Source organism: Nasonia vitripennis, chromosome 1 (genome assembly GCF_009193385.2).
Source record: "Nasonia vitripennis strain AsymCx chromosome 1, Nvit_psr_1.1, whole genome shotgun sequence".
In the NCBI taxonomy this organism is placed as follows: Eukaryota; Metazoa; Arthropoda; class Insecta; order Hymenoptera; family Pteromalidae; genus Nasonia; species Nasonia vitripennis.
In genome coordinates this window covers 32,112,876-32,138,587 of record NC_045757.1, presented here as the reverse complement: position 1 = coordinate 32,138,587, position 25,712 = coordinate 32,112,876, and the positions used below count along the sequence as shown (strand labels likewise).

The 25,712-nt window shown below is 39.0% G+C and overlaps 2 protein-coding genes across 9 annotated transcripts; both read right to left on the bottom strand.

The window, feature by feature from the left end:
* Positions 1–1,332: 1,332 nt before the first annotated feature.
* LOC100117430 (glutaminase kidney isoform, mitochondrial) lies at positions 1,333–11,165 on the bottom strand. Of its 8 annotated transcripts, XM_016981320.3 has the most exons (12): positions 10,864–11,164; positions 8,968–9,065; positions 7,589–7,624; positions 7,096–7,195; positions 6,877–7,019; positions 6,440–6,813; positions 6,038–6,318; positions 5,782–5,958; positions 5,144–5,430; positions 4,896–4,916; positions 4,088–4,228; positions 1,333–3,316 (listed from the first exon to the last, which is right to left on the bottom strand). In XM_016981320.3, exons 1-12 carry the CDS (start codon positions 10,960–10,962, stop codon positions 3,070–3,072), a joined length of 2,004 nt encoding a protein of 667 aa, XP_016836809.1. In that variant the 5' UTR covers positions 10,963–11,164; the 3' UTR covers positions 1,333–3,069. The 8 variants fall into 8 exon arrangements, with proteins under 8 accessions (XP_016836809.1, XP_016836810.1, XP_001601673.2 ...); XM_016981321.3 differs by lacking the exon at positions 7,589–7,624 and having other exon boundaries at positions 10,864–11,165; XM_001601623.6 differs by lacking the exon at positions 4,896–4,916 and having other exon boundaries at positions 10,864–11,153.
* A 172-nt stretch (positions 11,166–11,337) lies between these two features.
* On the bottom strand, positions 11,338–23,932 carry LOC100117394. Its single transcript, XM_008216874.4, has 8 exons — positions 23,611–23,932; positions 21,856–21,993; positions 20,948–21,028; positions 20,406–20,606; positions 20,260–20,320; positions 17,990–18,894; positions 14,524–15,097; positions 11,338–14,395 (listed from the first exon to the last, which is right to left on the bottom strand). The coding sequence occupies exons 1-8, from the start codon at positions 23,662–23,664 to the stop codon at positions 13,944–13,946; spliced, it is 2,466 nt and encodes an 821-aa protein (XP_008215096.2). The 5' UTR covers positions 23,665–23,932; the 3' UTR covers positions 11,338–13,943.
* Between the last annotated feature and the right edge of the window lie 1,780 nt (positions 23,933–25,712).

Genomic DNA, 25,712 nt, shown 5'->3' with positions numbered 1-25,712 from the left:
ATGCATTCAGTTATTAATGCGATGATTATCTTTAAATTCTTATTTTAGCTGTGATGCAGTCTTGAAATTTTTATACGTAAGCATCGACGTCGGCTATACTTTATCTATTTTTTTTTATTAAATTAAAAGAATAGCTGGTCTTATTCGGTGGTGAAAAAGATACCTAAATTATTTTTATGAGCATTATTATAATTGAAGAAAAATTAAACCAAAGAATATAAATTTTTAAAGAAATCGTCATTGAATTATATTGTTTTAACAATATAAAAAAAAATGTTCTTCGACAGTTTATAAAACTAAAGTTCAGCGGCAGTCAATGCCAATTAAATGCAAAGGATGTGTTAAGGACGTTAAGATCCTTCGTTACTTCCCCCTTTTCTGCAAAGCCATGAACAGTACGAACACGCTTTTGTCTCGTGCCATAGGGCCATGTGTGATTCTTCCCCTTTTGTTAAGAGCAGCGATTTCCTGTATAGGCAGAACTCTCGAACACGTTTACGAGCACTTCACGAAATTGCTCGAACCGTCCTCGAAGTCTACAAAGTAGTTACCGTATGCAAATCGCAATCTATATTTATATTTGAAACATTCTCGTGCAAGTTCCTTTTCCGGACCACACGTTGGAGCTGGAAAGTTGGAATATTTTTAAAATATTTTAAATTCAATGAGTAATGGCTTGAAACAGGAACTTTTTTTTTAATGAGGTGGTATCATTTATTTTTTTTTTTTTCAAACATTTATTTTAACTTTATTTATATACGTTTAGATAGAATAACACAGATGGACGCGTTATAATAATCTTACATCGAGACGATCATTACGCACTCAATTTTACCTTTGACTTTCATGTTTCACATATAATTAGATAATATCGAATGAAAGATAAGTATTGTTCGTGAAGTGTTGGCGAGCGCGATTTTAAAAATACTGACAACTTCTTAAAAACACGATTCTGAATTTATAAACGTTAGTGTGATTGTTTATACTTTCGGACAGACCAGATTTAATTAGCAAAAAGCATTTAGCTCAAGCAAATCATTATTATCAGCGTGGAAGCTCATATATGTGTAGAAGGAATGTATAATAGTAATCATAAATTATGTTACTCACTTTGCAATAAAGCTGTTTAAAAATTATGGAAGCTATAGAGAGCATTATGAGTAAAATAGCACGTTTTTTTGATGTATGCAATCAAGTTTTCACTTATATTGAAAACTTTGTTATTGTCTTTTCACTTTTTTATATAATGAAATAATGTAGGAGTAAATTTACATGTATAAACTAATTTAATACAACTAAAATGAGAGTAAAGTACTAATTGACTAAAAGAAATTCATTTCCGCCAAACCTCATCGCAATATAACCGTAGCTTTATTTACATTTATTAACGCGCCCTATATATAATAACTATAGAATTTTATGTGTATATCATCATCATCATACGCAACATTTCCTTTTTTTATATTGACTATCTCTTCACGTGTCGCAAAGGCAACGCTCTATGTATATGTCTCGTATGCTGATAAAATTAGCTCAAGTTAAATTTATAAGTCGCAAACGACCTAATACCAATTCAGTGGTGTACCACCTCCTCCGATAATTAACTATTAATTTATGAGAATAAAAGTATGAAATTGCTCTACTGTGCATCTTATGTAACTTGTGCTAATTTTATTATAAAATCTTCTCGTCGTCGTGATTTACAAGCGACCAATCAATGGTTACGCTTTATTATTCTATATGTTTCATTATATCGACGAAAGAAACAACCGTAGATTAGGAAAATTATACTTAGATCATAATATATACGTATGTTCAAAACAACGTTGCTATAATAACGAAAGTGTTTTTGCTTTGCAATAATTTCTCTGCGAGCATCATCAACATTCATGGTTTTAGACCGAAAACGTTTGTACTCAGATTTCATTGATTGTGTTTATAGTTAAACGAACATCCACTTGTTACCGTTTTAGTTTTAATAGACTTTCTAGGATAGTTTCTTGAGTTCATTGAATTGAAAATTCTTTGATAATGTTAAATCATATTTGCTATTTTTATAGCATATGATCTACATGTTTGAATAAATTAAAAATATATTATAGCTTTCAACTGCGCCGCTATGTGATATAGGAATCGCTTAAATTAGTCAACATTAAATAGTCATAAGACACCCAAAAAGTCGTTTCATTGAACAAGCCTTCGATTATACCTTTATATTATATCTTCAAATTCAAACAACTATACACAGAAAACTAATAACAATGGTAACTTATACATTCTCACTCTTTCGATAACATTAAAAACTTCAACACTTACATTCAACGAAATCCCAAAATTTTCAGCCGTTTACAATAATTATAGTAATAATGATAACAAATAATTAAGTAGAGATAGTCTTCGAAGAATTATTGTCTCTTTATCCAAGCGCAATAAGAGTATTATTGCCTTATTCGTATCGCAATATAATAAGTATTTTCACAGCTCAGTGTAACTAGCATATAATATCATCGCGGCCTGCAGCTATTTTCTGTACGTGTATAAGGACGGTCTAAAGTAAGCTTTTTGGCAAGAACGCAGAGATATACGCGAGCTGCATCGAGAGATTAGGCGAAATTTACGATTTATTATTATCGCCGCAGCGAATCGCAGCTTCTTTAACAAACGAACAGTGTGTGCATATGTACATATTATAAACGCAATGTTTCAAAATCATAAAGTATGTATTGTACACGCAATTCGCTCTAGTGGAACCTCTATATCAAGCTATATCAGATCAATTGACGTCGTACCTGCACATCCTTCGTCTATGTAGGAATATACATCGTCCGATGAAAATCAACGTGAAACGATGGAAATGTACACATGAAAAGAAAAGATCACAGGCTTCTATATTGCGGGGACGATAAACTCGTTAACAAGGCCCAGTCTTTCGAGGATAAATCAACGTTAGATCGACTTTTTAAAAAATGACCGAAATGAAAAGAAGTGTGCGCCTCGTTAGCGCCTACAAATATAATAACGGCTAGATTTTAGAAAAAAAAATCGCAAATCTAAAGTAAAATTACAAACTTAAGGTAAGGGCGATTGCCCGCTAGTGGGCGCCGGGTCGATTATCGAATCCGGCGAGCTTTTGTTGCTCTGCGTCGGCTCTTTCGAATTATTGCTGCCCGACTCGGAACTTTCGCCGTTTCCGTTACCGTTGGCGGCGGCTTTTTCCTTCAATTCGGCCTGACGCACCATCTCGTAGTTCTTCAGGTACTCGACCACTTGCGCGTGTCCGAATGTCTCCGCCTCGTCGATCGGTCGATTGCCCCATCTAAAATTAGATTTTTTTTTTGTTGAATGAACGGTCAGATTAACAGATTACATCAAGAGTGTTGCAAAAAATAGCATATTGCCCTCGGAAGCTAAGACGACGGAACTAAATTAATACCGAACATACCGTACGCAAACTTATTTTCCTACACGGAAAAATTCTGCAAAACTCTATACACAAGTTTCTAAGCATCGTTGTAACAATGGTATAACAGCAACTCGTATGCTTGTGAAAAGTTTTTCAGTGGCATAAAATTAATTCTTAGAACATTTATCCTTGTAGGAAAATAATTGGGACATACAGGGGCCATTGCGGTGTCAATAATTATGCGTGGCTGAAAAAATATACGCATGAACAAATTCATGCATCTTCACGACAGTAGTACAGCACGATAGGACCTATACAGTATAGACCGAAGAAAAGGCAATTTCAGAAATTTCAGCATATAGGTATAATAGCACACCGCTAATACGCGCATTGTACGCGCTAATCGTGACACGGGTAACGAAACAGTGCCTTTGCGACACCTATCATCGAAAGCCAGAGACTAGATAGCCGAAAAATTTTAAAACGCTGCGGGTTAAAGATACACTGTCATATCCGATGCCGCTTGCTCATCTCTCCCCCCCCCCCCCTCTCTCACTCTCTCCACCGTGATAAATTGCAACCCATTGATCGCACGCGGCTCGTCCATTGAATTACGCTCACTGAATGGAGCGAAAATACATCAGTGCGCAATTTTACGCATAACGGAACGACTCATTCGCTCACCTGTCCTTGGGATCGTGGGGAACACCGCATTGCTCGATGAGAAATTCGACGCAGTCCAGATGGCCCTCGCTCGCGGCCAGATGTAAAGCCGTGCGGCCGTCGTAGTCCGAGAGGGTCATGTCCATGCCGCTCAGCCGATGCCTGTAACCAAGACCAAGAGATGCGTGGGTGTACTTATTTACTCGACACGATTGTGTCCTCCTTTCGAGAGGATATATGCTTCAGCGATGAATCGAGGACTCGTTGTTGCGCAAGGGGATATGTGGGTAATGAGCCTCGGAGGTGCACGTTTATGTATCAGGGGTGCTTATATGCGTTTGTTGTTTCAGGGAAAATTTTTTTTACGATGAACCACCGAGGCTTGATTATTATCGAAGATGCGAACGCAAGAGAAGTGGAAGTACTGATTTATGCTTTTTTGCCTGAATTTTAAAGCTGCTTTTATGAACAATCGAATCTGTCACTTTACTTGTATATTTACGAGGAAAAAGCTTTGAGTATCGAAGGAGGAAAATCGTAATTCTAATGTAAATGACAGTTACGATACCATTACAACATCGATAAATAACGCATTAAAAGAGCAATAATAATAATAATAGTAACAACCGCGTACAAAGCTGTGAAAAAGAAAGATAACATCGAACTCGATTCGATGTGTTTTCCTCCGATGCTTATTGTGAGTGTGTGTATAGGAAGCGGTGAATGAATGCAGAAGCTGAGAGTACATGTAACGCGCGCGCGCGCGCGCATCGTTTGATTAGCTTTTACCTCGAGAGCGCAAAAGCTTTACTTGTTCTTGGCGACTCACCACTCCAGACAATCTCGTAAACTGATGCGGTATAGATGCGTGTTCGGATCGTCATTATACAGTGTGCGTAGATTGTGTGTTTGCGTGGGTTGGTATAACATGGCGTTTTAACGTGTTAGTATTTTACATTTCACTATACTTTCGTAATATTGGTTTGTAGCTTAATTTTCGGTTAATTTAACTCTCCATTTTTACGATATAAAAATTTTAATTAAATTTTTTTTCTTTCGAAAATAAACATCGCTCACCTGCGCATCGCTGTGACATCGCCACTGGCAGCACTGAACAGCAGATTAACGATGGACAGGCCCTTGGTCTCGTACTTGTGTCTTCGCGGGTCCTTCTTGTTCGTCGCGTGCTTGAGATTGTCGTACCTGTGGAAGTTGAACTCGGAGACCAGCTCTTCGCAGAATTGAACGCCACGACAGGAGTTGCCCAATGGATCCAGAGGTGGCGACCACGTACAGATGCCCATTACGTTGGGGATGACCACGAGGAGGCTACCCGAGACACCGGATTTCGCTGGTATCCCCACCTTAAAGTGCGAAAAGCTTTATCTTTTATTTCAAGGATAACGGTATGGACGTAGGCAGTTGTAGCATTAATGGACTGATGAGGCAGTTTTGATATAGGTGGCAAGCCACCACTTATTTATAGACTCGGCGCGCAAATTTGCAGTTTTAACTTCAAAAGGAAAACTCCTATATATGAGCATTAAAAATCTAGAACTTCAAAATCTTCTAATTCTAATGCTACTTCTGAAAATATCGATTTAAAATTTGAATTCGCACGTCAGATATTAAGAACAATTTATTACACAGCGATATCATCGGTACTCTGCTTGCGTGAAAAGTACCAGGTGGCATAAGATTTTATATCCGTTTACCTTGAAGGCAAATTGACCACTGTAATCGTACATCCCGCAGCTGTGCATCAGACTGAGAACATCTCGGACGCTATCGGGTTTCAGCACCTTCTCCTCCGTTATTGGACAGATTCCACCGTTCGCCAAAGTGGCTGCCATTACCGCCATCGATTCGCAATTCGCCTCCATTGCGCAACACTGTAACCCGAGATTCACACATTATGCATACATTGTATTTTGAAATCTTGTTATAAAAAAAAAGGTTTAGAAAACGAACCTGAAAATAGAAATCCATGCACTCTCGCAAATTTGTTTTCTCGGGGTAGCAGCCGTGCTCGCGCATGTAAAATCCAAGCGCGTAATTTCTGTCAGCGGCCTCTCGTTCCGACAGGAAGACGGCGTTGTTGAAGCCAAGATTCTCGCCTCCCGCGAGCCTCTTGAAGTAGTTCATCGTGAAATCGAACTTCTCAGCGAGCGTCATTTCCGGCTTTATCAGGACCTTCAACAGCGAGCAGACCAGGATCGCGCCGGCGTTGATCATGGGATTGTGCGGTTTTTCTGGAAAGTTAAAAATAAGACTATTATGACAACGTATGGTTTCGCTATTCTGTAGGCGCTACCAATTCACGATCGCAAAAATAGAAAATCTAATGAAAAGCTAATCGACATGTCAACTCACTGTTGTGATCGAGCACGAGCTCGTTGAAATTCCTTCCCGACGGTTCCTGCCCGACGTACTTGTGCACGACCTCCTGGCCTAGTCTCTCGAGGGCTATCGCGTAGGTCAGAGGTTTGCTGCAGCTCTGAAGAGTGAATGGTATTGTGGTGTCGCCGATGCTGAAACGCTGGCCGTCTATCGTGCAGACCGAGACGCCCCAGTACTCGGGATTCATTCGAGCCAACTGGGGAATGTACGAGGCGACCTTGCCCTCGGTGTTGGACTTGCACTTCCAGTAGAAGTCCTCGATGTGCTTGGTGAAGCCCGGGAAGTCCGGGATGATGAACTGGTGGCGGAAGGCTCGCGAGATCAGGACTATGTTCGGCGTGATTATTCTGCGGGGGGAGATCTCGATTTTATAGGAATAGCATTGACAATGATTTTGTGAATTTTTTTACCTTCGGAACTGTTCTCGATCGAGCTTCTGAGTCTCGTGCGATATTCCTTCGTGGCCGCCGGATTTGATATGTTCCTTCTTCAGATTGTCGGTGAGCTCCTGTAGTCGCGGGTCGTTCTTTCGCAGACCGGTCGTTCTCAATGCCTGTACGTTTTCGTATGGGTTATTATTTCGGATAATTACGTGTTGATTATTATTGCAAATTTTTTCATGCACTCACAGCTAGGAATTTTCCAACGTGGAGCAGTCCGGTCTCTTCGTTTTTGAACATGTCGAACATGACATCCTCTGCGTTGGTTGCTTGATCCTGGTCTCTTGTACTGCAATTTTTCAAACGCTTATTTAATCGTAGCTGAATAAACGTGCGTATGTACTCGGTCGTGGATGTGGATGTTGCGTATGAAAGTCTAAGACTACTTGATAATGAGTCAAGCGCAGTAAGTACTTTTAGTTGCATCATTATATTATAGCAAATTCAAATTTACTTCAAACGTGCAATCTACTTTTCTAGCTACGATTATAAAGCAGGCGAAGAAACTTTTTTAACGGCGTCGTTTTTAACAAATTTTGAAATTTATTTAATTTTTTCTATACGTTGACGCGAAAAACTTTCGGACAATAATTTTGAAAAAAAAAAAGATCAGAAATAAATCATATGGAAAAATTTAATATAACTGACTGTTTCCATGCCAGAGAATATGCATGGTACTCACTACATGTAATGGCTGTCATGAATGAAGCTGTAATCGCTGCAAAGAACAGAAGAAATTAGTTGATTAGTATAGAGCTCCTCTGAAAGTGTGAAATTATTATAACCCATAGGAACGGGTGTCGTGCGAGCACACTATAATGCTGATATTGTTATTTAAATTATTTAAAAGTTCCAAAAAAAAAAAAATAGAACGTAAATTGACTACCAATCGAAATCCTCATTTCACACAGCAATTTCTCGCGCCAAAGCAATTTGCAGTAGACCTGATCGTTCGAAAATCGATTTGCCGATAACAAAGCTATTGCAAAATAGTATACCGTATCGTCTGCACCTGATCCTTATTGTCACCGGACGCCTGCAAATTCTCGAGCTTGTGAGGACGGTAGTATCGACACAACAAGTCGAAGTCGTCCATGCTGTTCATCTAACGTTTACCGACTAGTCTCATACGCTTTTATATAATATGCGCGAATCGTATACGAGGCAATCGTGTCTCTATATTTGCATTTTCGAATATTGACATCAATACGACCGAATAATAATCCTCAATCAGTATAGCGATGTTCGGATCGATTTTTATTGAGGCTTGTTAACTGCGGCTGTCTGTTTTAAAGGCGGTTTTATATTGACGCGTCCCTCTATGATTACGCTCGGATTATTTCGATCTTTTTTCATTCCATATCTGATAAATATATCAGACCGTCAAGATGACGAAAGAAGCATAAAAGTGAGAAATTGAATAGAGCATGATCGCAGTTCAAAGGCATAAAAATGGCACAAACGCGCAAACTGAAATCCACTTGAATTACACGTCAAGTTCTCGAAAGGAGTCTTTGGGCCGTATTGCTTATGTGTGCAAATTATCCTATATTATTATTTATTTTTTACACAAAGTGCTCGTTTCGTAAAAAATAAATCCGAGAAGCAGAGAAATCTGCTCTTCTCATTACAAAGGCAGACGGGGTGAAAAAAGAGAAAGCTGCACCTCAGGCCACACTTCGCGCCAGATGTTTTTTTAACAGCCATCACCTCCGCACTACCGTCTAGAGGGATTTATTTTACAAACAAAATATACCTGTATAATATGACTGTATAAATGCATCATGCGGGTGTTCGGACAAGTTCGTGACCGTCTGCAATTTCTCTGTTTACTCCTCAAAACCTACTTAAAAAGTATATGGATATACCTACAATAAGTGCGACAATTATACAAGGGGATGAATTAAATTTTAACTGCATTATATACCTGTGCAGTGTATCTCTTGTTATGATGCAGTGCTGCTGATTAATATTTGTGAGAGATATAAGTTTCTAGCTATATCAAACTCTCGATAAAATAAAAAAGAAATAAGAAAGTGAAATTTTGATGGCTCGACTCACCGTCGCTGCACATTTTCGAGCTCCAAGGCACTTCCGTAAGAGGCATCTAAGTATCTCGCCGAGCCGAGTTTCGTGGACTTTGGCACCGCCGCTAGTCTCTGTGAATCAAACGATGTTTTATGGGTGAAACATTTGCGGTCCGTAATTTTCGAGTGCAAACGCGAAGTTATTCGTTTGCTGAAAATGTCATCGAAATGTAACAATGTAATTTTTTTTATTTTCTATTTTTAGAATGTATAGGCTACATTTAAATTTTATACTCTTGGAAACGCTGTACAGAAAAGCAATAATTTATGCTCTACGCACAATTTGGCTGCAGTGCTATTGTTCATCGACGACAGCTCTTAGCTACAAAATTTTAACATTGTCGCAGAAAATGAGAACTATTTCGATACATTTTACAATATTAATTGTGAGGAGTTTTCTCAAAAAACAGATCAAAAGCAGGTTCGGTAGAAGAATTATCTCAAGATTCACAAAGTACCAACACGCCGTATCCTCGAGTCTAGGGGTTGCTACCCTCGCGGATTCCTCAACAGCAGCTGCAGGGTAGCAGCTATACGAAGTCGTATATTTATTGATCTCGCAGTGATTCAACTACCCCCAACCGGACTAAACGGAAACCTCGCACGTGTAGCAAATGCGGATGGGCGGTGACACGTGCTTTCATTTTTTGTGCATAACTGCAAAAACTTCACATTTTTTTAGTGTAATATATGTGACTTTTTGAGGGAAATGATATTTTTTTTTGTTTTTTAACAAATGGACAAAATTATTTTGCAAAAAAAATATATTTGCTGATTATAATCGGATATGCATAAACCGGACCGAATGAAAACAGCCTCGTATATAATCGTCAACCAAGATGCCGGTGCCAATAAACGAGCAAACAAGCAAGTGACTTTTGTATGCACAATTCTTTGCATCTGCATCCAAAAATAATAGTATATTGTGTACCAAGTGCGTGAAGTGGGCTTTTTTAGTTAGTTACTTTAATCCCGCTATATAGGTCAGAAAAACGCGAGAATCGTGCTTGTGTTACAAAAACCTACTATCGTTACGTTATAAGTATATTATTTTGAAAGATATTTTCAAATAACCCCCCAATAAAGCTCTACTCCAAAAACAAGCAAACAATTAAAGCTCCCGTCATAAGCGACTCTCCGGATGAATGACTTTTCGGTCGACGAGTCACAATCGCGAGTTTAAACCTTACTCGCCGCGATTCTCGATGTATTTTCGTCCCGCGAAATACGGCCACTGTCATCACACACGTGGGCCGCAAGTTCTGCTCTCTTGTGTCTCTCCCTACAGCTGTCTATCGATCACTGTCTTCAGCTCTTCTCCTATTTTTTTTTTCGGCAACTCACGAACTTATGTAAAATTTTGACGAGTGCGTATTTTCAGAGGCTTTCCCTCTGTCGTTTTTAAAAGTCGAGTTTACAATGCTTCATTAAAATATCGCATGTACGTGACAAAAACGTCGTATGTCATGAGGGAAAAATATTTGTCGACTGTAAAATCATGCTTTACCTATAATTGGATCGTTTGCCTGCCACTATTATAAATAATTTAGTGTCATTATAACTGTTATAAATACCTATACTTCTTGTGTCAAAGCTTGTTTGTTGTTTTTAACTTAACCTCCGTCTCTGTACGAGGCAAAGTTAATTCACGTTTAAAATAAGTGAAAAATCCATTGAATTTTTTCTATAGCATAAACGCAAAATCAATCGTAACCACAGTCTCCCCAGAATCCACCGCTGAAATCGTGACCCAAAAAGCTCGCACCCCTGACTCAAACTCTCAGTCTTGCACAAAACTCCCCGCACGTTATAATCCTGAAAGCTCCTATATGCCCTAGCTAGCCTTTGGCGCGAAGGGAAAAATCAATACCTGGAGGCGCGTGTGAAAGCGCCGGAGTCCGGCGGTCGTTCCCGGCTTCGACGTCGTCTTCAGGATCCTGACGGCGTGCAAAATCGCGTCTCTGTACATCTCTCCTCTCTGCGCAAGCTTTTTATCTCCTCAAGTCCACGATCGCACAATGTAACAACTCGAGTCTCTCTGATGATTACAACAAACGTCGAAGCGATATGTGACAAGAGAGGGATAGTGTGTGTGTGTGTGTGTGTGAGAGAGAGAGAGAGCGACGCAATGCGTCCCGACGACGACTAGGTGCCTACTACTGTGGGCTCTGCTCTTGCAGGTGGACGTGTACGACGAACCGACGGCTAAATTGGGGACATGCGCTCTTCGCCGCGCGGCTAGTGCTTGCGGCAGTTTTCGTGCGCGCGACGATTATATATACAATGTGATGATTTAAACAACAAATGAAAATGAAGAATTGCGTAGGCGTAATAAACGAATCGCTTCGAATGTCAATATGAGATTTTTATTATTGTCTTGTGATTATTACTGGATCGTTATACATTTACAAAAAATATAAAATGTGCGAAGAAATCCGATAATCTCAGCGTGAACTTTAACGGAGTTCATTTTCGAAAAAGAAATAATTTTGAGATCTTTATACGAATTACACTTAATAATTACATCTTTGATTTGTTTTGATTTGAATTTCTGCCTTAATAGATAACGTTACATTCTTTTTCGAAAATAACATTGAAAAATATACCCTGCAAAATTAGGACTAATCAACTAAATTTTAAATTAAATAATTACATAATTATTAGCTTCTTGATATCGGCGACTACCACATTTTTTCAATGACGGAAAAAAAATTACATACTAGTAAATACACAAAATTTAAGTACAAGGCAGTTTTTGTTAGAATAATAAAATTGATTATTTTAAAAGTGCCAATACTTTAATTCTAAATTGTACAATTGCGTGTAGAATATTTATCGAGGCAGTTTTTTTTTTAATTTTTTAACTACGTCTAAACAGAACAGGCTAGAAAATACATCACTATAATATAAGTTATAATATATTTCGATTTACTGATACTCATAATACTTTGGTTAGCATTTCTCGACGCCTACACATAAATATATATGCCACATTCTTTAAATTGTCTCTGTTGTGTTACGCGTAGCTTACGCTCAGCCACACTTGCAGATTTTCTTTTCTTGCTTTCTTTTGATTACGCCAGGATATGCATGATTCGGAAGACCTTAAAAGCGGAGCACAACAGTAATCTTATCTCGCGAAATCTTGTTAGTTACTCTTAAAGACAAAAATTACTAGAAAGCACAGAATAAACAAAGCGCAATGATAGGCGTCTATGAAACTTCCATTTCAAGCAAATTATAACAGTACTAGTGATGGCACATAGCCCAGGTTTAAACAATGCTGTAATGAGTATTATTTAATCCCGTTAAAAATAAGCATGTAGACTGTACAAATATAAAAATTATGTTTTATAAAATATAGTATAAATGTAGAAGGCATAAATGGCTTTGATCTTAAAGTCTTGAATGAGACATAATAAAAAGTCTTTACTAAAAGTATAAAAAGCATTCAAAATTGTAAAAATTTTGCCCATTAAAAGCGCTTGCTGTAGATTCACGCTTCGAAATTAATCAGTACATATTTTTTCAACGACCTGTTGTGCTTCTGCTATACATATATTGCAATGTGTCCGCGTATTGCAGATTCGAACAATTGCGAGAAACTGTAAATTGCATCTTAAATTTCTCGTGAGCAAGTGCTTAACGTAATGCAATCGATTTGAAATAAGAAATAGCTTCGTGTTAAAAAATGGCAAAAGAGTGCACAGTAGCAACAGCATATTCCAAGTATAATACATAAAAGAACTTGATTCTCTATTTGTACAGAACATATCGGCGCACTGCTATGAGCTTTCTTGCATTGGATCTTATTTATATTTACAAATTAAAATATCATATTCTACGCTAACACTTTTGATCGAAACGCTACGTACTAGGATACGTAAGTTGGCTTTAATCGAATAAAATTCTAGACTCATGTGTCTGTGGAGCGAGAAAAAGTGGAACTTGTATCGTGAATGTGAAAAACCGCATCTTTGCAAAAAGGCAATTTCATTGAACATTCCTGAGATCAGAGTTAAGGCATTAGTTTGGTTTAGAGGTGGTCCACTTTTGTAGTAAGAATATTTTTAGCAACAATTACAGTCTATTTTCGTAAAAGACTGTCTAAAGATCTATTCATATCTATCTTACGTTACGCTAAAGAAAACTATCTACAACTCGTCTATGTATTACATATTTCAAAAGTTAGAGAAGAACTCCCGACGAATCTACTGTCTATCTCAAAGCTACAAATCACATCTAATTAGAAAAATTTCGTATAATTTTTATAAAGTCATTACAAACATTCATAGTTAAAAGTTTTTAAGTTTGCATTTCGGAGTCCAAAATCTGGTACCTCTCGTGACTTGTTTCTATACAGTAAACATTTGGCTTTTACCAATTTCACAATAGTATTCATTATAATATAAAGCGTACAATTCACAACATCCTTCTAGATAGAAAAAATTTGTTAATACTTGTTTTAAATTACGACGAACCTTTTCGCTAGTCCCTTTCGAATCAAACAAAGTATGCGCATTCTAAGTAGCATTAGAAATCCTTAAGAACGCAATCGACGACAGTTCTAGAGGATCACAGAGAATGAGATTACATCAAATGATCCATCAGAAGATAGGATCAAAAATCATAGCATAATTCTTTAACATTCAAAAGTTAAGATAAACGTGTAAAAATAATATACACGTTATTAAATATGAACTACATACAGTGATCAGTCAAAAAGAATTACAAATGCTGCCAATACACGATCGATCTTTGAAAATGATAGCAAAGCAGAGTAGACATCGATACTTTGAACGTTCCTTTCCGTTCTTTCAGTAAATGCAGCGAGTTGTACTGAACAGTAAACTCTTAATTAAAGCTCAACACACCCTCGTCCCAACACAACAATTACACAAGGAACATCGAGTCTCAAAGTACCGACACCAGCTCGGCGGCCTCCTTATCTCAGATAACCGTGTCCTGATAAGCCGGCGGCCCACTGAGAACAAACTGCCTCTGACTCTGCCGGACGATGTCCGTCCTACTGGGCACCTGTGGCGTAGCCCTGACTCCGTGGTAATTACTGTAACTCGACCTGGCACTCGCAGGTCTGTTACCATACAAGTCATCCAAATCCTCTCCGTTTAAGCTCTGAGTGCTTGTCTGCTGAAAGCTCGGGTTGCTCTGACCCTGCCACTGCATGGGACTGACGATCTCGGTGCTAGGAATGACAGGCAACTGAGGAGGTGGTTGCTGCCAGGATTCGGCCAAGTTACGAGTCGAACTGGCACTTTCCCAATTGGTCGAGGCGCCGAGGTTGCCAGAGATAACGGCTGGGTAGGCGTTCGGGTCGCCGCTCCAGATGTTGGGAGATGAGGCCGCGAGGTTCATCGTGTCAGGCTGCCAGTTTGGAGGTGCTGGAAGAAGAAATATACGATAAGTTATGTCTCATAAAAATTTTGAACACATGATACGAGCTCTCATTTTCGTAGAAGTAAAAAAACAAACAAAACTATTAATCAGTAAAATCGTTTAAAAAACATACCCGGATTTCCTCGGTCCCAGTGCCCGGATATCCTATCATAGTTGAGCGTCCCATGCGACAGCGAGTTGACGTTCTGGTTCGTCAAGTTCCCAACGATCGGCGGTGTATTAGCATAAAGGCTCTCTTGATGTTCCATGATTCTGTTGACGGGATTCTTCCTCCTACTCTGTCTCACGGAACTTCGTCGACTGTTGGTGGATCTCCTGGTGCCGTCGCGTGAAATGACTGATCTTCTCTTGACTCGTCTCGGTGTCATCGGCTTCGGCGACACGCTTTCATCCTGGACAACTGGTGGCTCCGGCTGCGAGTACTCGATGCTGTACAAGGGCCGCGGTTGCTTCTTCTTCTTTTTTCTAATTTGCTCTGCTGCTCCAAAGGGAATATTCCATGAGTCTTTGTCGACCAGATGTGAGGTGGTGGTTTTTGGGATACGTGCGGGATTCGTGGATAAGACATAGGAATGATTTTTACAGTTTGGATTTTGTGGATTGCTGATTGTTCGAATTCTTTTACGTTCATGTTCAATATCGATGTTATTAACGATGACATGCTCGTTAGAAATGATTTCGCTGTACTTTCACTGGACAACATTTATAATGGAAATTAGTTCACTACATTATACGAACAATCAATAATCTTACGTAAATTCGACTATCGTAGGAAGAAAATTTAAAATAATATGAAAAATCTACTTTAACATATTAGAATTACAATATTATTTTTACTGATACGGTGTTTGTTGGAAAGGAAACCGATGAATAAATTTAATAAATAAGATTTATCTACGTCTAAGTATAAACTACTGTAATTAAATAAATATGATTACCCACCAAGTGACCCGGAGATTAAAGAGTGTTCCCAGGAAACCAGTGTTATACAACAAGATATATGAAGAAAATAAAGTGAAGGGTTAATAAATAAAAAAAGCAAGCATGATGTGTATTTTGTATATTGCACTTTTATTTTTCACCATAAAGCAAATCTTTTTTTTTAAGTTTATATATTATATTATATTGTGTGTGTTTTTATTACAGAAACGTTACAAAGAAATGGAATCGACTTTAAGTTGCATATAAATATATATTATCTATTCAATAAAAAAGATGATGAGATTATGAATCGAACGTAACTATACGAACTGAAGAACACATACATGAGACTAAGAAATAAATTAAATTTTACGAAAAAATCTAGGGATGAACATTGAAAAGTAATCGCGAACATCTACTACTGTAGTCTTGCACGATGAGTCTTAAACAATAAAGTTGTAAACTTATGACTGACAAGATATGAAACTCATTCCTTTCTTTTCTTCGCGGAACCAAGTCTATGAATTCTCTACGTTGATCGACAATTAAAAAAAACAAAAACAATCCGTAGCGCCTCTTACAATGCAGCACGAAAAAGATTTAAAAAAAAACATGCGGTTCCGCGAAAAGAAAGAAATTCTTTAACATTAACGCAAATGCAATTAACGACAGTCTAAGAAAGTGATGTTTCAGAGCAAGGAACGCACGACTGCACTGAAATTAATCTCCTCGAACTCTACTTTTTTTTTAATGTTCAAACGACATTTGGTATAAAACTTCTTAAACTTTTAAGTTACTTTCTAGTCAGTTATTATTAAGATAAACAATTGTGAATTTATCAAAGATAAAAAATTTATGCTTTAGCTTCATCTTTCATCAAATAACTATTACTACAGCGCTTACTCTCTATACGTAATTATTCTTTACTCAATCCGTACTCATGTTACACCCAAGAGTACAATCCAACTACTGCATTAGTTAAAACTAATTTCATTGCAGTTTTCTCACAAACAAATCCTAAAAAAGGGGCATGAATATAGCACGTCAACTCGACAGGCAGTAAATATATCCAAATCGGAAAATTCGCGACGGAGAAGCACGCGTCGTGAAATCTTCGTAAAAGTGCACCTTTGTTTCTTTTGCTGAGAACGAAAAATATTTCTCTCGACGTGACTACACGATACCTTTAAGTCGTTTGATATTACGCTACATTAAGTCGTTTGACAATTCGTTATTTTCTTCGAAAAAAAAAATTTGTCGCCGTGGCGAATGAAAATTCCGTTTGACGCGCGCAAACGAAACGCATTCGACGCGACTCCTCTCGTAGTTTATCTACGTATCACAGTCTATCAGTGCGTTATCGTTTTTTTTTCTTTTTAAGTCTATTCGTGCGACGAACGCGTCATATTGTGTCCTCTACAACGCTATTTTAGAAATGTCTTTCACTAGATAGATCATCGTTGTATATTTTTTGTCACGCGCAGGATGTTCGCTTTTTTATGTAATCGCCCTTTTGTAGAAAAATCTTGTTAATCTCGTTTTGGTTCGGATGAATAATCTTATTATAAACGCGATCGATTTTTCGATCTTGGCAGACGTGTTATGTCTTTTATGCTTTAGAAAGATATTTTTGTACTTTATACATTTTCCAAAAATACATTTTTTTTCAATTCAAAGCTTTTAGAAATGTTTTAGATTTCGGCGAATCACGGAAAAGGCACTATTCAATTTCTATATACCCGCAGTGTGAATATTATTTGTCGTTGTTCTATAACCATTCAAGTATAAATAGGCTCTTTTAAAAAAATTTGATTACATGTGTTTGGAGAATACATATATCATCTATTTGGCAAATTCAGGAATATGCGGTTTGACTTGACACGAGTACTCTACATTTAATTTGATTTTCCTCTATAACGAACATATAATTCATTGTTCCTTTGACACCGGTTGGGATGAAAGAAATACTGTTCTAAATTGACTCGATTGTCGCGGTTGTCTTAACTTGCAATAGCAAGAAATTCGTTTCACGTGAACACAATGCCTTGTTCACTGCGTTGTGTGTGGCACGATATTTATCAAAATTAAGTAACGTAACTTAAGAAAACGAGAAACAAATTCTGAAATTCACCTAAGAAACTAGTAAGAACAACGTTATAAAAATTACGTAAAATATAAAAAAAAATCGTATAACTCGTTGTAAGTTACAAAAAATAAAATCAACTAATTAAGACTAAATTTTTTGTTACATTAAGTGTAGAACCAATATTAAGAATCGAAATTCTTTGGGGAACACAAAAGTAAAACCATTCAGAAACTTATTTTCAGAATCTACAATTTTTGCGTATACTTATAATAAGAACATAGCAAAGAAATCCACCGATTTGAGTTTCTGAATAGTTCGGCTATACTTGTTCTGTCCACACCGACCACCAGTAAAAAAATGGTGCGTAAAAAAGTACTTCCTCACATCAGTGCGATAAATCGGTTACACATCAAGATTCTTCAAAGCTCAAATCCAGACTAACATAAAGATTGCGAAGGCCTATCGTTGCGAACCTCCGCAAAAAATCCAAACAATTCTATCACATCAAAACCTATCTACCAACTCTTAAACAAACAAACAAAATCGACCGACTACACCGCAACGCGCCTCAGTAATTGTTAACGAACATCGATAGCGGTCTCCCGTCGCCGCGTCTCCGGGCCTGATCGTCCCTCTGCCCGGCGTTAGCAGCGTTGAGCTCTTGTTCCTCGACCGAGAGTCGCGGGTCCGAGTGGAAAGACCGGAGCCTAGGTTCGGGCAGCGGCGGCGGCTGCTGCTCCCTGATGTGATCCGCGTAGACCCTGGGCCTGTACGAGTTCCTATTCTGTCTGCCACTACTCCCGGTGCCCGTGTTGCCCGAGCCGGCGCGATTAATCTGCCTGGAGCGCATGAGCGGACTGTAGGTCACGGGTGGTGTCTGTCTCGCGCCGGAGGCATTCCTCTGGTACCTCTGCTGCCGATTGAAGCTCAGATTCGGGCTGTGGCTCTCGAGGGTGTCGTAGTCGAGCGGACGACGCTGGTGGTAGATCGGTTCGACGGTTGGCAATTGGTCTATAGGATTCGAGTAGTCGGCGTAATCGATCGTCTGTCGCTGGAGGCTCGAGTTAAGGCTGTTGAGAGGATTCTCGAGGACGCGGGCGCGGGGGTCCGGTGGCGCGGTGATGAGCATCGAGGCTCGACCTGGCGGCGGGGCCGGGGGCTTCTGCACTTTCTTAGACGGCGGCAATGGTGGTGGCAGCTCGCTGTGCTGGTGCTGGTGGTGCTGATGATTGTTGCTGAAAGCGTCCGTGGTCTTAGGCGGCAGTCGCGGTGGCAGCGGTGATATTAGCGTGTTGGAGGAAGAGCGATGCGAGCCCGAGGTCGTGGCCGTGTTGGTGGGATAGTAGTAGCTATCACTGCCGGCGGAATGTTTGTTAGGCGTGTAGGCGGGCGGCGGTAGAGCCGAGTAGCTAACGTACATGGGATGCAGCGGCGTGTGGCCTGCCATGCCGAAGTCACCACCTCCGACAAAGTCAACTGCAAAAGGTTTAGTCCTGCTTTTAGTTTTCCGCTTTGTCCCTCTGCATGAGAGAGAGCTAGAGCTTTTTTCTCGTCGTTCTTCTTTTGCAGGGAGGCTGAGTTTTTTTGTCTATTTGTTCATGGAAAAGCTCGAGGATTCAGTGCCCTTTTTTTTGTCAAACGATCGTCGCGATTCACGCGGATTGCTTCTCTAAGATTCTCTGAGTTTTTACATTTGAAAAGGCGCGGCGATTCTTTTACTAACGAAGTCGGTCATATTTTGTAGCGGTCTTCAATGTTATTCACTGCTGTGTGCCTTTTATTATGTTTCATGAGTGCCGACTAAACTCGAGTGTAGTTAAAAGACAGTAATGTTTATTTTTTAGTGTGCTTTCATTAGTCAACCTATAAACATGTACCCTATCTTGTTCCTTGGCGGTAAAATTCTTTGGCCAGTAATTGTAAATGCATACAAGTTGCAGAATAAGACAAACTTTTCCTTAAAAAAAAAATTTGTAGTGTCTCTGCGAACTTGTAAGCAAAATGATTAAAACTGAACGTCATGCTCCAAAATATGATCACTTGAACGTAAAGTAAGAAATAAGTTTTATGGCGATTCAAGTACCTATATTGGTCTAAATAAAGGCAAGCTAACAAGAAGCGAAAGAGATCTACTAGTGCTATGCTACTAAACTGCGTGCATGCAGAGTATTGATTCCTTAAAGTTTTCCATGAATTTACTCACGCTCTGAGCTATTTAATTTATTTCATCACTGAATTCAAATAAAAACGATAACATTCAATTATTGAACATCTGCAAAGTTGTTCTCTATTTAAATTTTACAAGTTATGACATCTTTACACAAAGCAACATAGAAACGACATCGATATAAATTACTTTCAGAACGTTATTCATTTCACTAAGAATTTACGACGATATTGTTAATAATATTCAAAATTTTCTATATGATTTATTAATTTCAGGAACGACATCGAGACAGACAACAATCATTCATACAATTGCGACTATACCATGCATATGACACTCTGTAGTGCAAAGCACTTACCAGAAGGGAGGGTCAAATCCACCAATGAAATCAACTGTAACCGATAATAACCAACCCTCTTTTCAAGTTATATACCACAAGTTAATCAAAGTGTTAGTTTCCGCTATCACCAGCGTTCGTTAATACAAAGTATGTCAAGTTTCAATAACTAAGTAGATGTGTGTCTCTCGTGGCTCATTCATAAGCGCCATTCACTCGTTAGTCAAAGTTCGTGAAACTCTAGCAAAAAAGGTGTGAATCTCGTGTGGTACAATAGCCTATCCAGTGAATAAAAAGTTAGGTGTCTGTGTATACGGAATTAAAACGGTTTACTTACAGCTGTCATCTTCTTCCATGAAAACTCGACTCAGGCAAATTCCACCGATGACCGCCATGACCTGCAGAGCATCGTTTATTATTAACCCACGCTATCTTGAGCGAACATTATTTTCCGAGATAATGGCAATAACAATGAAATCTTACCGCCAGCAGGCATTGGGTCGACGAATGTAAAATTTCAATGACTTCGTAATCTAAGACGCAGCCGGTCACTCGATCCGGGCGAACAGGCCTGTAGACATCCAGCTGGTCTGGTCCAGTCTTATTGTGGTCGGGCTTGCATCCTGGTCCGTTGACGTGCCACCAGGAGAAACTGCCAGTTCCCAGATTCAGCAGGTCGCTATTCTGCAATTCGAGAACGGACAAGAAAGTTAATGAAAAAAATCTTCTCCGGATAAAGTCACGTCTATAAATAACTCTCCAACGAAAAAAATCAACGCTCGCGAGCACGCGTATCAGTCGAACGACTCGTAAAACCGATTCTTCGCCGTCGTTTTTAGTCCAAACAAGCCTATTACAGCGCAGCAACCGCTTATGCAACTCAATCGTCTTGGTCAACTCAATTTCACGCAGCGAGTCGAGAAAAAAAATTGGAGCAACCGGCAATTTACATTTGTGCAGATGAGTTCGCTGCTCAAAACAAGTCGTCGTTGGGTCAAGTACGTTTAGTCCAACGGATGACTCACCTTGTCCAAGACTCCAGCGCTGAGATAGAAGCACGTCAGGAATATGTTCCAACCAAGCCAGAGGACGTTCCACACGCAGTACTGAAACAGAGAGAAAGAGATGAGACTGATGAAAAAGAAATCGTGCGTGCGAGACTTGATTGGGCTCATTGACAATTAGAACGCATGTGGTAGTCGTGTGTCTGTCTGTGTGTAACACACTGCATCGTGGGCCTAATGCCGGACAGTGTATATGTATATATACACTATAGTCCGCGAGAGACTCGCGTCCGTTTGCTTAAGTGAAATGTGACTAACTCTCTAAGAATGCCCCCAAAGCGGGTCAACGGACTGCAACCAGAAGTCTGGATGGGGCTTATGGTGCGCGAATGCGCGCGACGCGATTTCTCACGGTTTTTATTGGTCGTTTTGACGTTTCACTGAGGTAGTTGACTGATTTACGATAAGAATTGTTGCAGTGAAAAAATACGCGTTCTTTGTCATGTAAAAGGAATAATATTTTGCGATGTTACCAATAAAATTAGATACTAATTGTTTAAACAACGTTAAAATTTGGGTGGTAAATTACTATAATTATCCATGACCAAGACATATTTGAATGTCTTCCAAGAAGTCACTTATGACAACAAAAACAATAATATTTACTTCTAGAAGATGCATAATCAGCCAATTATTCAATTTTCTCTCATGACTCGTGAAATTCGGCTTTGTAACACCTGCTAATGTAGGCTGTTATTACAAGTATTCAATGCAATCAGTATCACACTTGCAAATAAGGTGAACTGGATCTGGTTGGCTGCTTTGAAAGGTATCTTAATTGAAAGAAAGTAGCATCACTCTAAATCTTTTTACTCAAGTTTTCACTTGGCTACTGCAATCATTCTCTTGCTCATGTGTGAAACACTTACCGATATGATGTATTTAGGTCGATACTGGAAGGCTCCAAAAAATCCAAGAATAACAAAGATTATGTTGAAAAAGTTGACCAGTATCGGCACCCACATAAACCCCAGGAAGTCAAAGACTTGTCGCTCTATGGTTGTTATCTGTGAACAATAAGAAAAAGATGTCATTGTAAAACACGAAATAATGTACTGCAAAACAGTTGTTGCTGTAAGAAACAATGTGATTCAAAGAAATTCACAAGAAAAGTTTTTGTTGTAAATGAGACATTCTTCAGTATTTAGTGGTTCAATTTATTAAGCAGGCTTAATTCACAGCAATTGTTCTGTGTTTTACTCATTCTTTCAATTGTCATAAAAATTAAAAAGTAGCTTAATAACTGCAATGAAAGCCTTCAATCATCAATTTAACATAACAAAGTGTGTCACATGGTTTAATAAATTTTCAGATCTAATTCTGAAACTGCAAGTCTATTAATTTCACCTAAAAACAGAATCAAAGCATTTGCTGCACTCTAATGGTAGAAGTTATATAAAGTGAATAAAGTTTCACACTCGAGTATTTTTAAATTCCGAGCTGATGAAAGAACCTGCTACTTTAATGCAGGAGTATTTATTGGCTTCTGTATTTATAGAAATAAAGGGAATGCATCTTTATTGCCCACACACACTGCAGTGCTTTTAAAAGTGTCTCAAATAGAAACATCAAACAAAATTCAAAAGTAGGACATCTGTAAATACAGCTCTATCTGTATAAACAATTGGGTACATAAAGTGAAAAAAATAAAGTTTGAAATGATTTACTGCGTAAGACATATTTTGAGGCGAACACTCATTCATCTAAAAAAGAATTATTATCAATATCTTATTATCAGCATGCCCATTTGCAGATTGCATGAATCATTATGAATCAGATACTAATGAGAAATAATAAAATTCATTGCACAAATAAAAAATAATTCCTTTTTGTGGTTAGTCACAAAAACTAGAATAAAATTCCACCAAGTATAAAAGCTGCTCATGTTTATTCATAATCAGTTACATCACATTAGCACCGTGTTACATCCTCAAATTGTAAAATTCAACGCGAATGCATTACAGCAACAATATTGCATATGAAATACATGCAAAGCAAGATCGATTTAGAAACTCTATGCGCGATGAGATCCTCCAAGTTAACAAGATCCAAACACCTGCAGCCACGATAGTACAAAAAAGCTCAAAACCTGTTCTGAATTGATTAAAGATTGCCATGCAGGAGTGTGTATGAATCAGGATGAATCAGATGCTGAATTCCAGGAAGCGCAAAATGCTAGGCCGTGAAAACTGCAGCTGGTGTAGCAGCGAGATATTTTTACACACTGGTAATAGGACACAGCGAGCTCTCGACTATTATTAATCTTTTTAGCAAAAGGCAACAAAAAAATAAAGGGAACTATAATGAGCCAAGATCTCAATCTGGTGCTAATGCCATGTCTCGCTGATGAACACTCCGCTTAATTATATACAGTAGGCAGCTTTCTGGGAAGCACTGAGCCCTCCACCCATTAAAAAGAACTATTTCGTATAAGGGCATGCGTTTCATTCAGCAACTTTCTCACATACATTTGCAGAGTAAGTGCGTAAGTAGCGAAGCTGTTCCTGCTGCGTTATACTGCTTCCCTTCGCGCACGATATCACGCGAGCTAACTAGAGAGTCGAAGAAAAAAAACCTTTTGCCAGCTGCATAGGTATGGAAAAATACACATCAGGTATACTCACGAGCTGTAGGGTGCATATCGTCAGCAGAAAATGCCTCTTGCTGCAGAACCCCATGGCGACGCTCTTGGCCTGCCTGCTGATGTTCAACTCTTCTCTCTCAGATCCTCCACCTCCTCGGGATGACAGCGACGGGGCCTCGGCTCGGCATCACAGAACTGATCCGCACGAGTATATCGCACTGCACACGCACACAACAGCTGAAAGGAGACGGGGAGAGAAAACACAACTGACTGCGGATGGCTCTTATTTATCTCTGTCTCTTTCCCTCAGCAGCGCCGATGTCCGTTACGACCGATACCTCGTCGCCATTTTCTACACCTCCACTTGTACGTATATACGTTACGCCGATGTAAAAGTATACTCATAAGGTGCGCGTGTATATAGGTATATTGCGTGTATGTATATAGCTGGCTACTGCAGGCTGCAGCAGCTCTCTCACGACGACGACTGCCGAGTGAGCGACACACGCCGACACGCGTTCCCCAGTTCCCCTGCAGCGGAATTTCTTCTCTCCGCTCGACGGCTGTGAGTGTGTATACTTACTATAGTGTATCGTGTGGAGGTGGAGGGAAGTGAGCTGTATATATAGATAGATAGATATACGTGTATATGCCGATGGTCTGCCTGACTGTAGACTGTATATAGGTATAGGCAACGCGGGGACGGTTGGAGAGAGAGAGAGAGAGACAAGTGCAAGCCTGCAACCTGCTGCTTGTTTTCTTTTGTTCGCCGTCTTTGTTGCGCTGGAGATTCGCGCGTACACCTACTCCCACGCTTTGAGGGGGAGATATAGGGCTGCCAACATTACCGCGAATTCACGAGGATTTTGAATTGGGTGAGTTGGAAACGTATTTATTGTGTATTGATATCAGTGCGGAGAACATTTATTATTGTGGTCGTTCGGGTTGTGAGGTTAATAGTTGTGCGTAGAATCAAGTAAGTATATAGGTATATCTGTGTTTTTGGGAGGCCAGTTATACACGTTTTTCACAGAGGTTTTTTTTCTGATCGCCTTATCTCTCGGCGTGAAGCAGGAAGAGATATTATTTAACTACGGTCATTCTAGTTTCTGAGCCGTAGCGATCGTTAGTCATAGCTATTTCAGAGCTCTCTGCGGGACTTCTTTTCATAAAATCAATTTTAATATTTTATGCTACTTATGCGTTCTATGTCGTTTGAATTTAAACTAAATATTTTTTTTTATAGTGCTCGACGATCAAAATTTTCGTCCAGCGATTATTGCATTATATATTGTCATCGATGAAGGCCGAACCAATACTCGGCCGCGGATATTAACATTGAAAGAACAGCAATAATAACAATGATTCACGTGTCTGAAAAAAAACGTGCGACACGATTTGAACCGACTGCGCGCGTAAAAACAGCTTTACGAGCTGCAAAAGCGAGAATAAAAAAGAGCTCACTCGAGTCCCAAGTTTCATTAGTACATACGTCTTTGGCATTTGCAGGAGCTCTCGAGGGAAAATGTATCCGAGATTTATCCTCCTTTTCGTTATCGTCTGCTGCTGCATTGTTTTCGCCGTGTCGGACGAAAAAGGTATGCAAATGAGTTGATCGATCTGGACTATACTTTGAGAATTTTTTTTTATCTTACGTTTGGAATATTTGAATAACGCAAATTTCGAATTGATTTTTATAGAAGAGCCTCTGGCTAAATGCAGAGCTCGGTGCAACCGTGAGTATAATATATTGGCGCATGAATATTGACGGTGAAAACTGTATACGTTTTTGTGCCTATAATAGTGAAAATTGTAAATTGCAGGGCTTTACGTGAAGCATCGCACGGATCAGAAAGGAAAACAAACTTGTTACGACAAATGCACAGGTATTGTAGACAGCATGACATCATAATTCTATTATAAAATCAGATAATTCTATTTTTAATTTTCTTTTTTAACGTTCATCTCGATTCCTACAGACGATCCGAAATTCTACGATAAATTGCAGTGAATCCCTAACGTCTTCAAGTTGTCTGGTTTCTAAAGTCGCTAATGGAAAACTCTCCAAAGAGAAAAGCATTTTAAAAAGCGTGATTGACACAAGTGAAAGCATCGAATGCTCAAATGCGTCATGAATATATA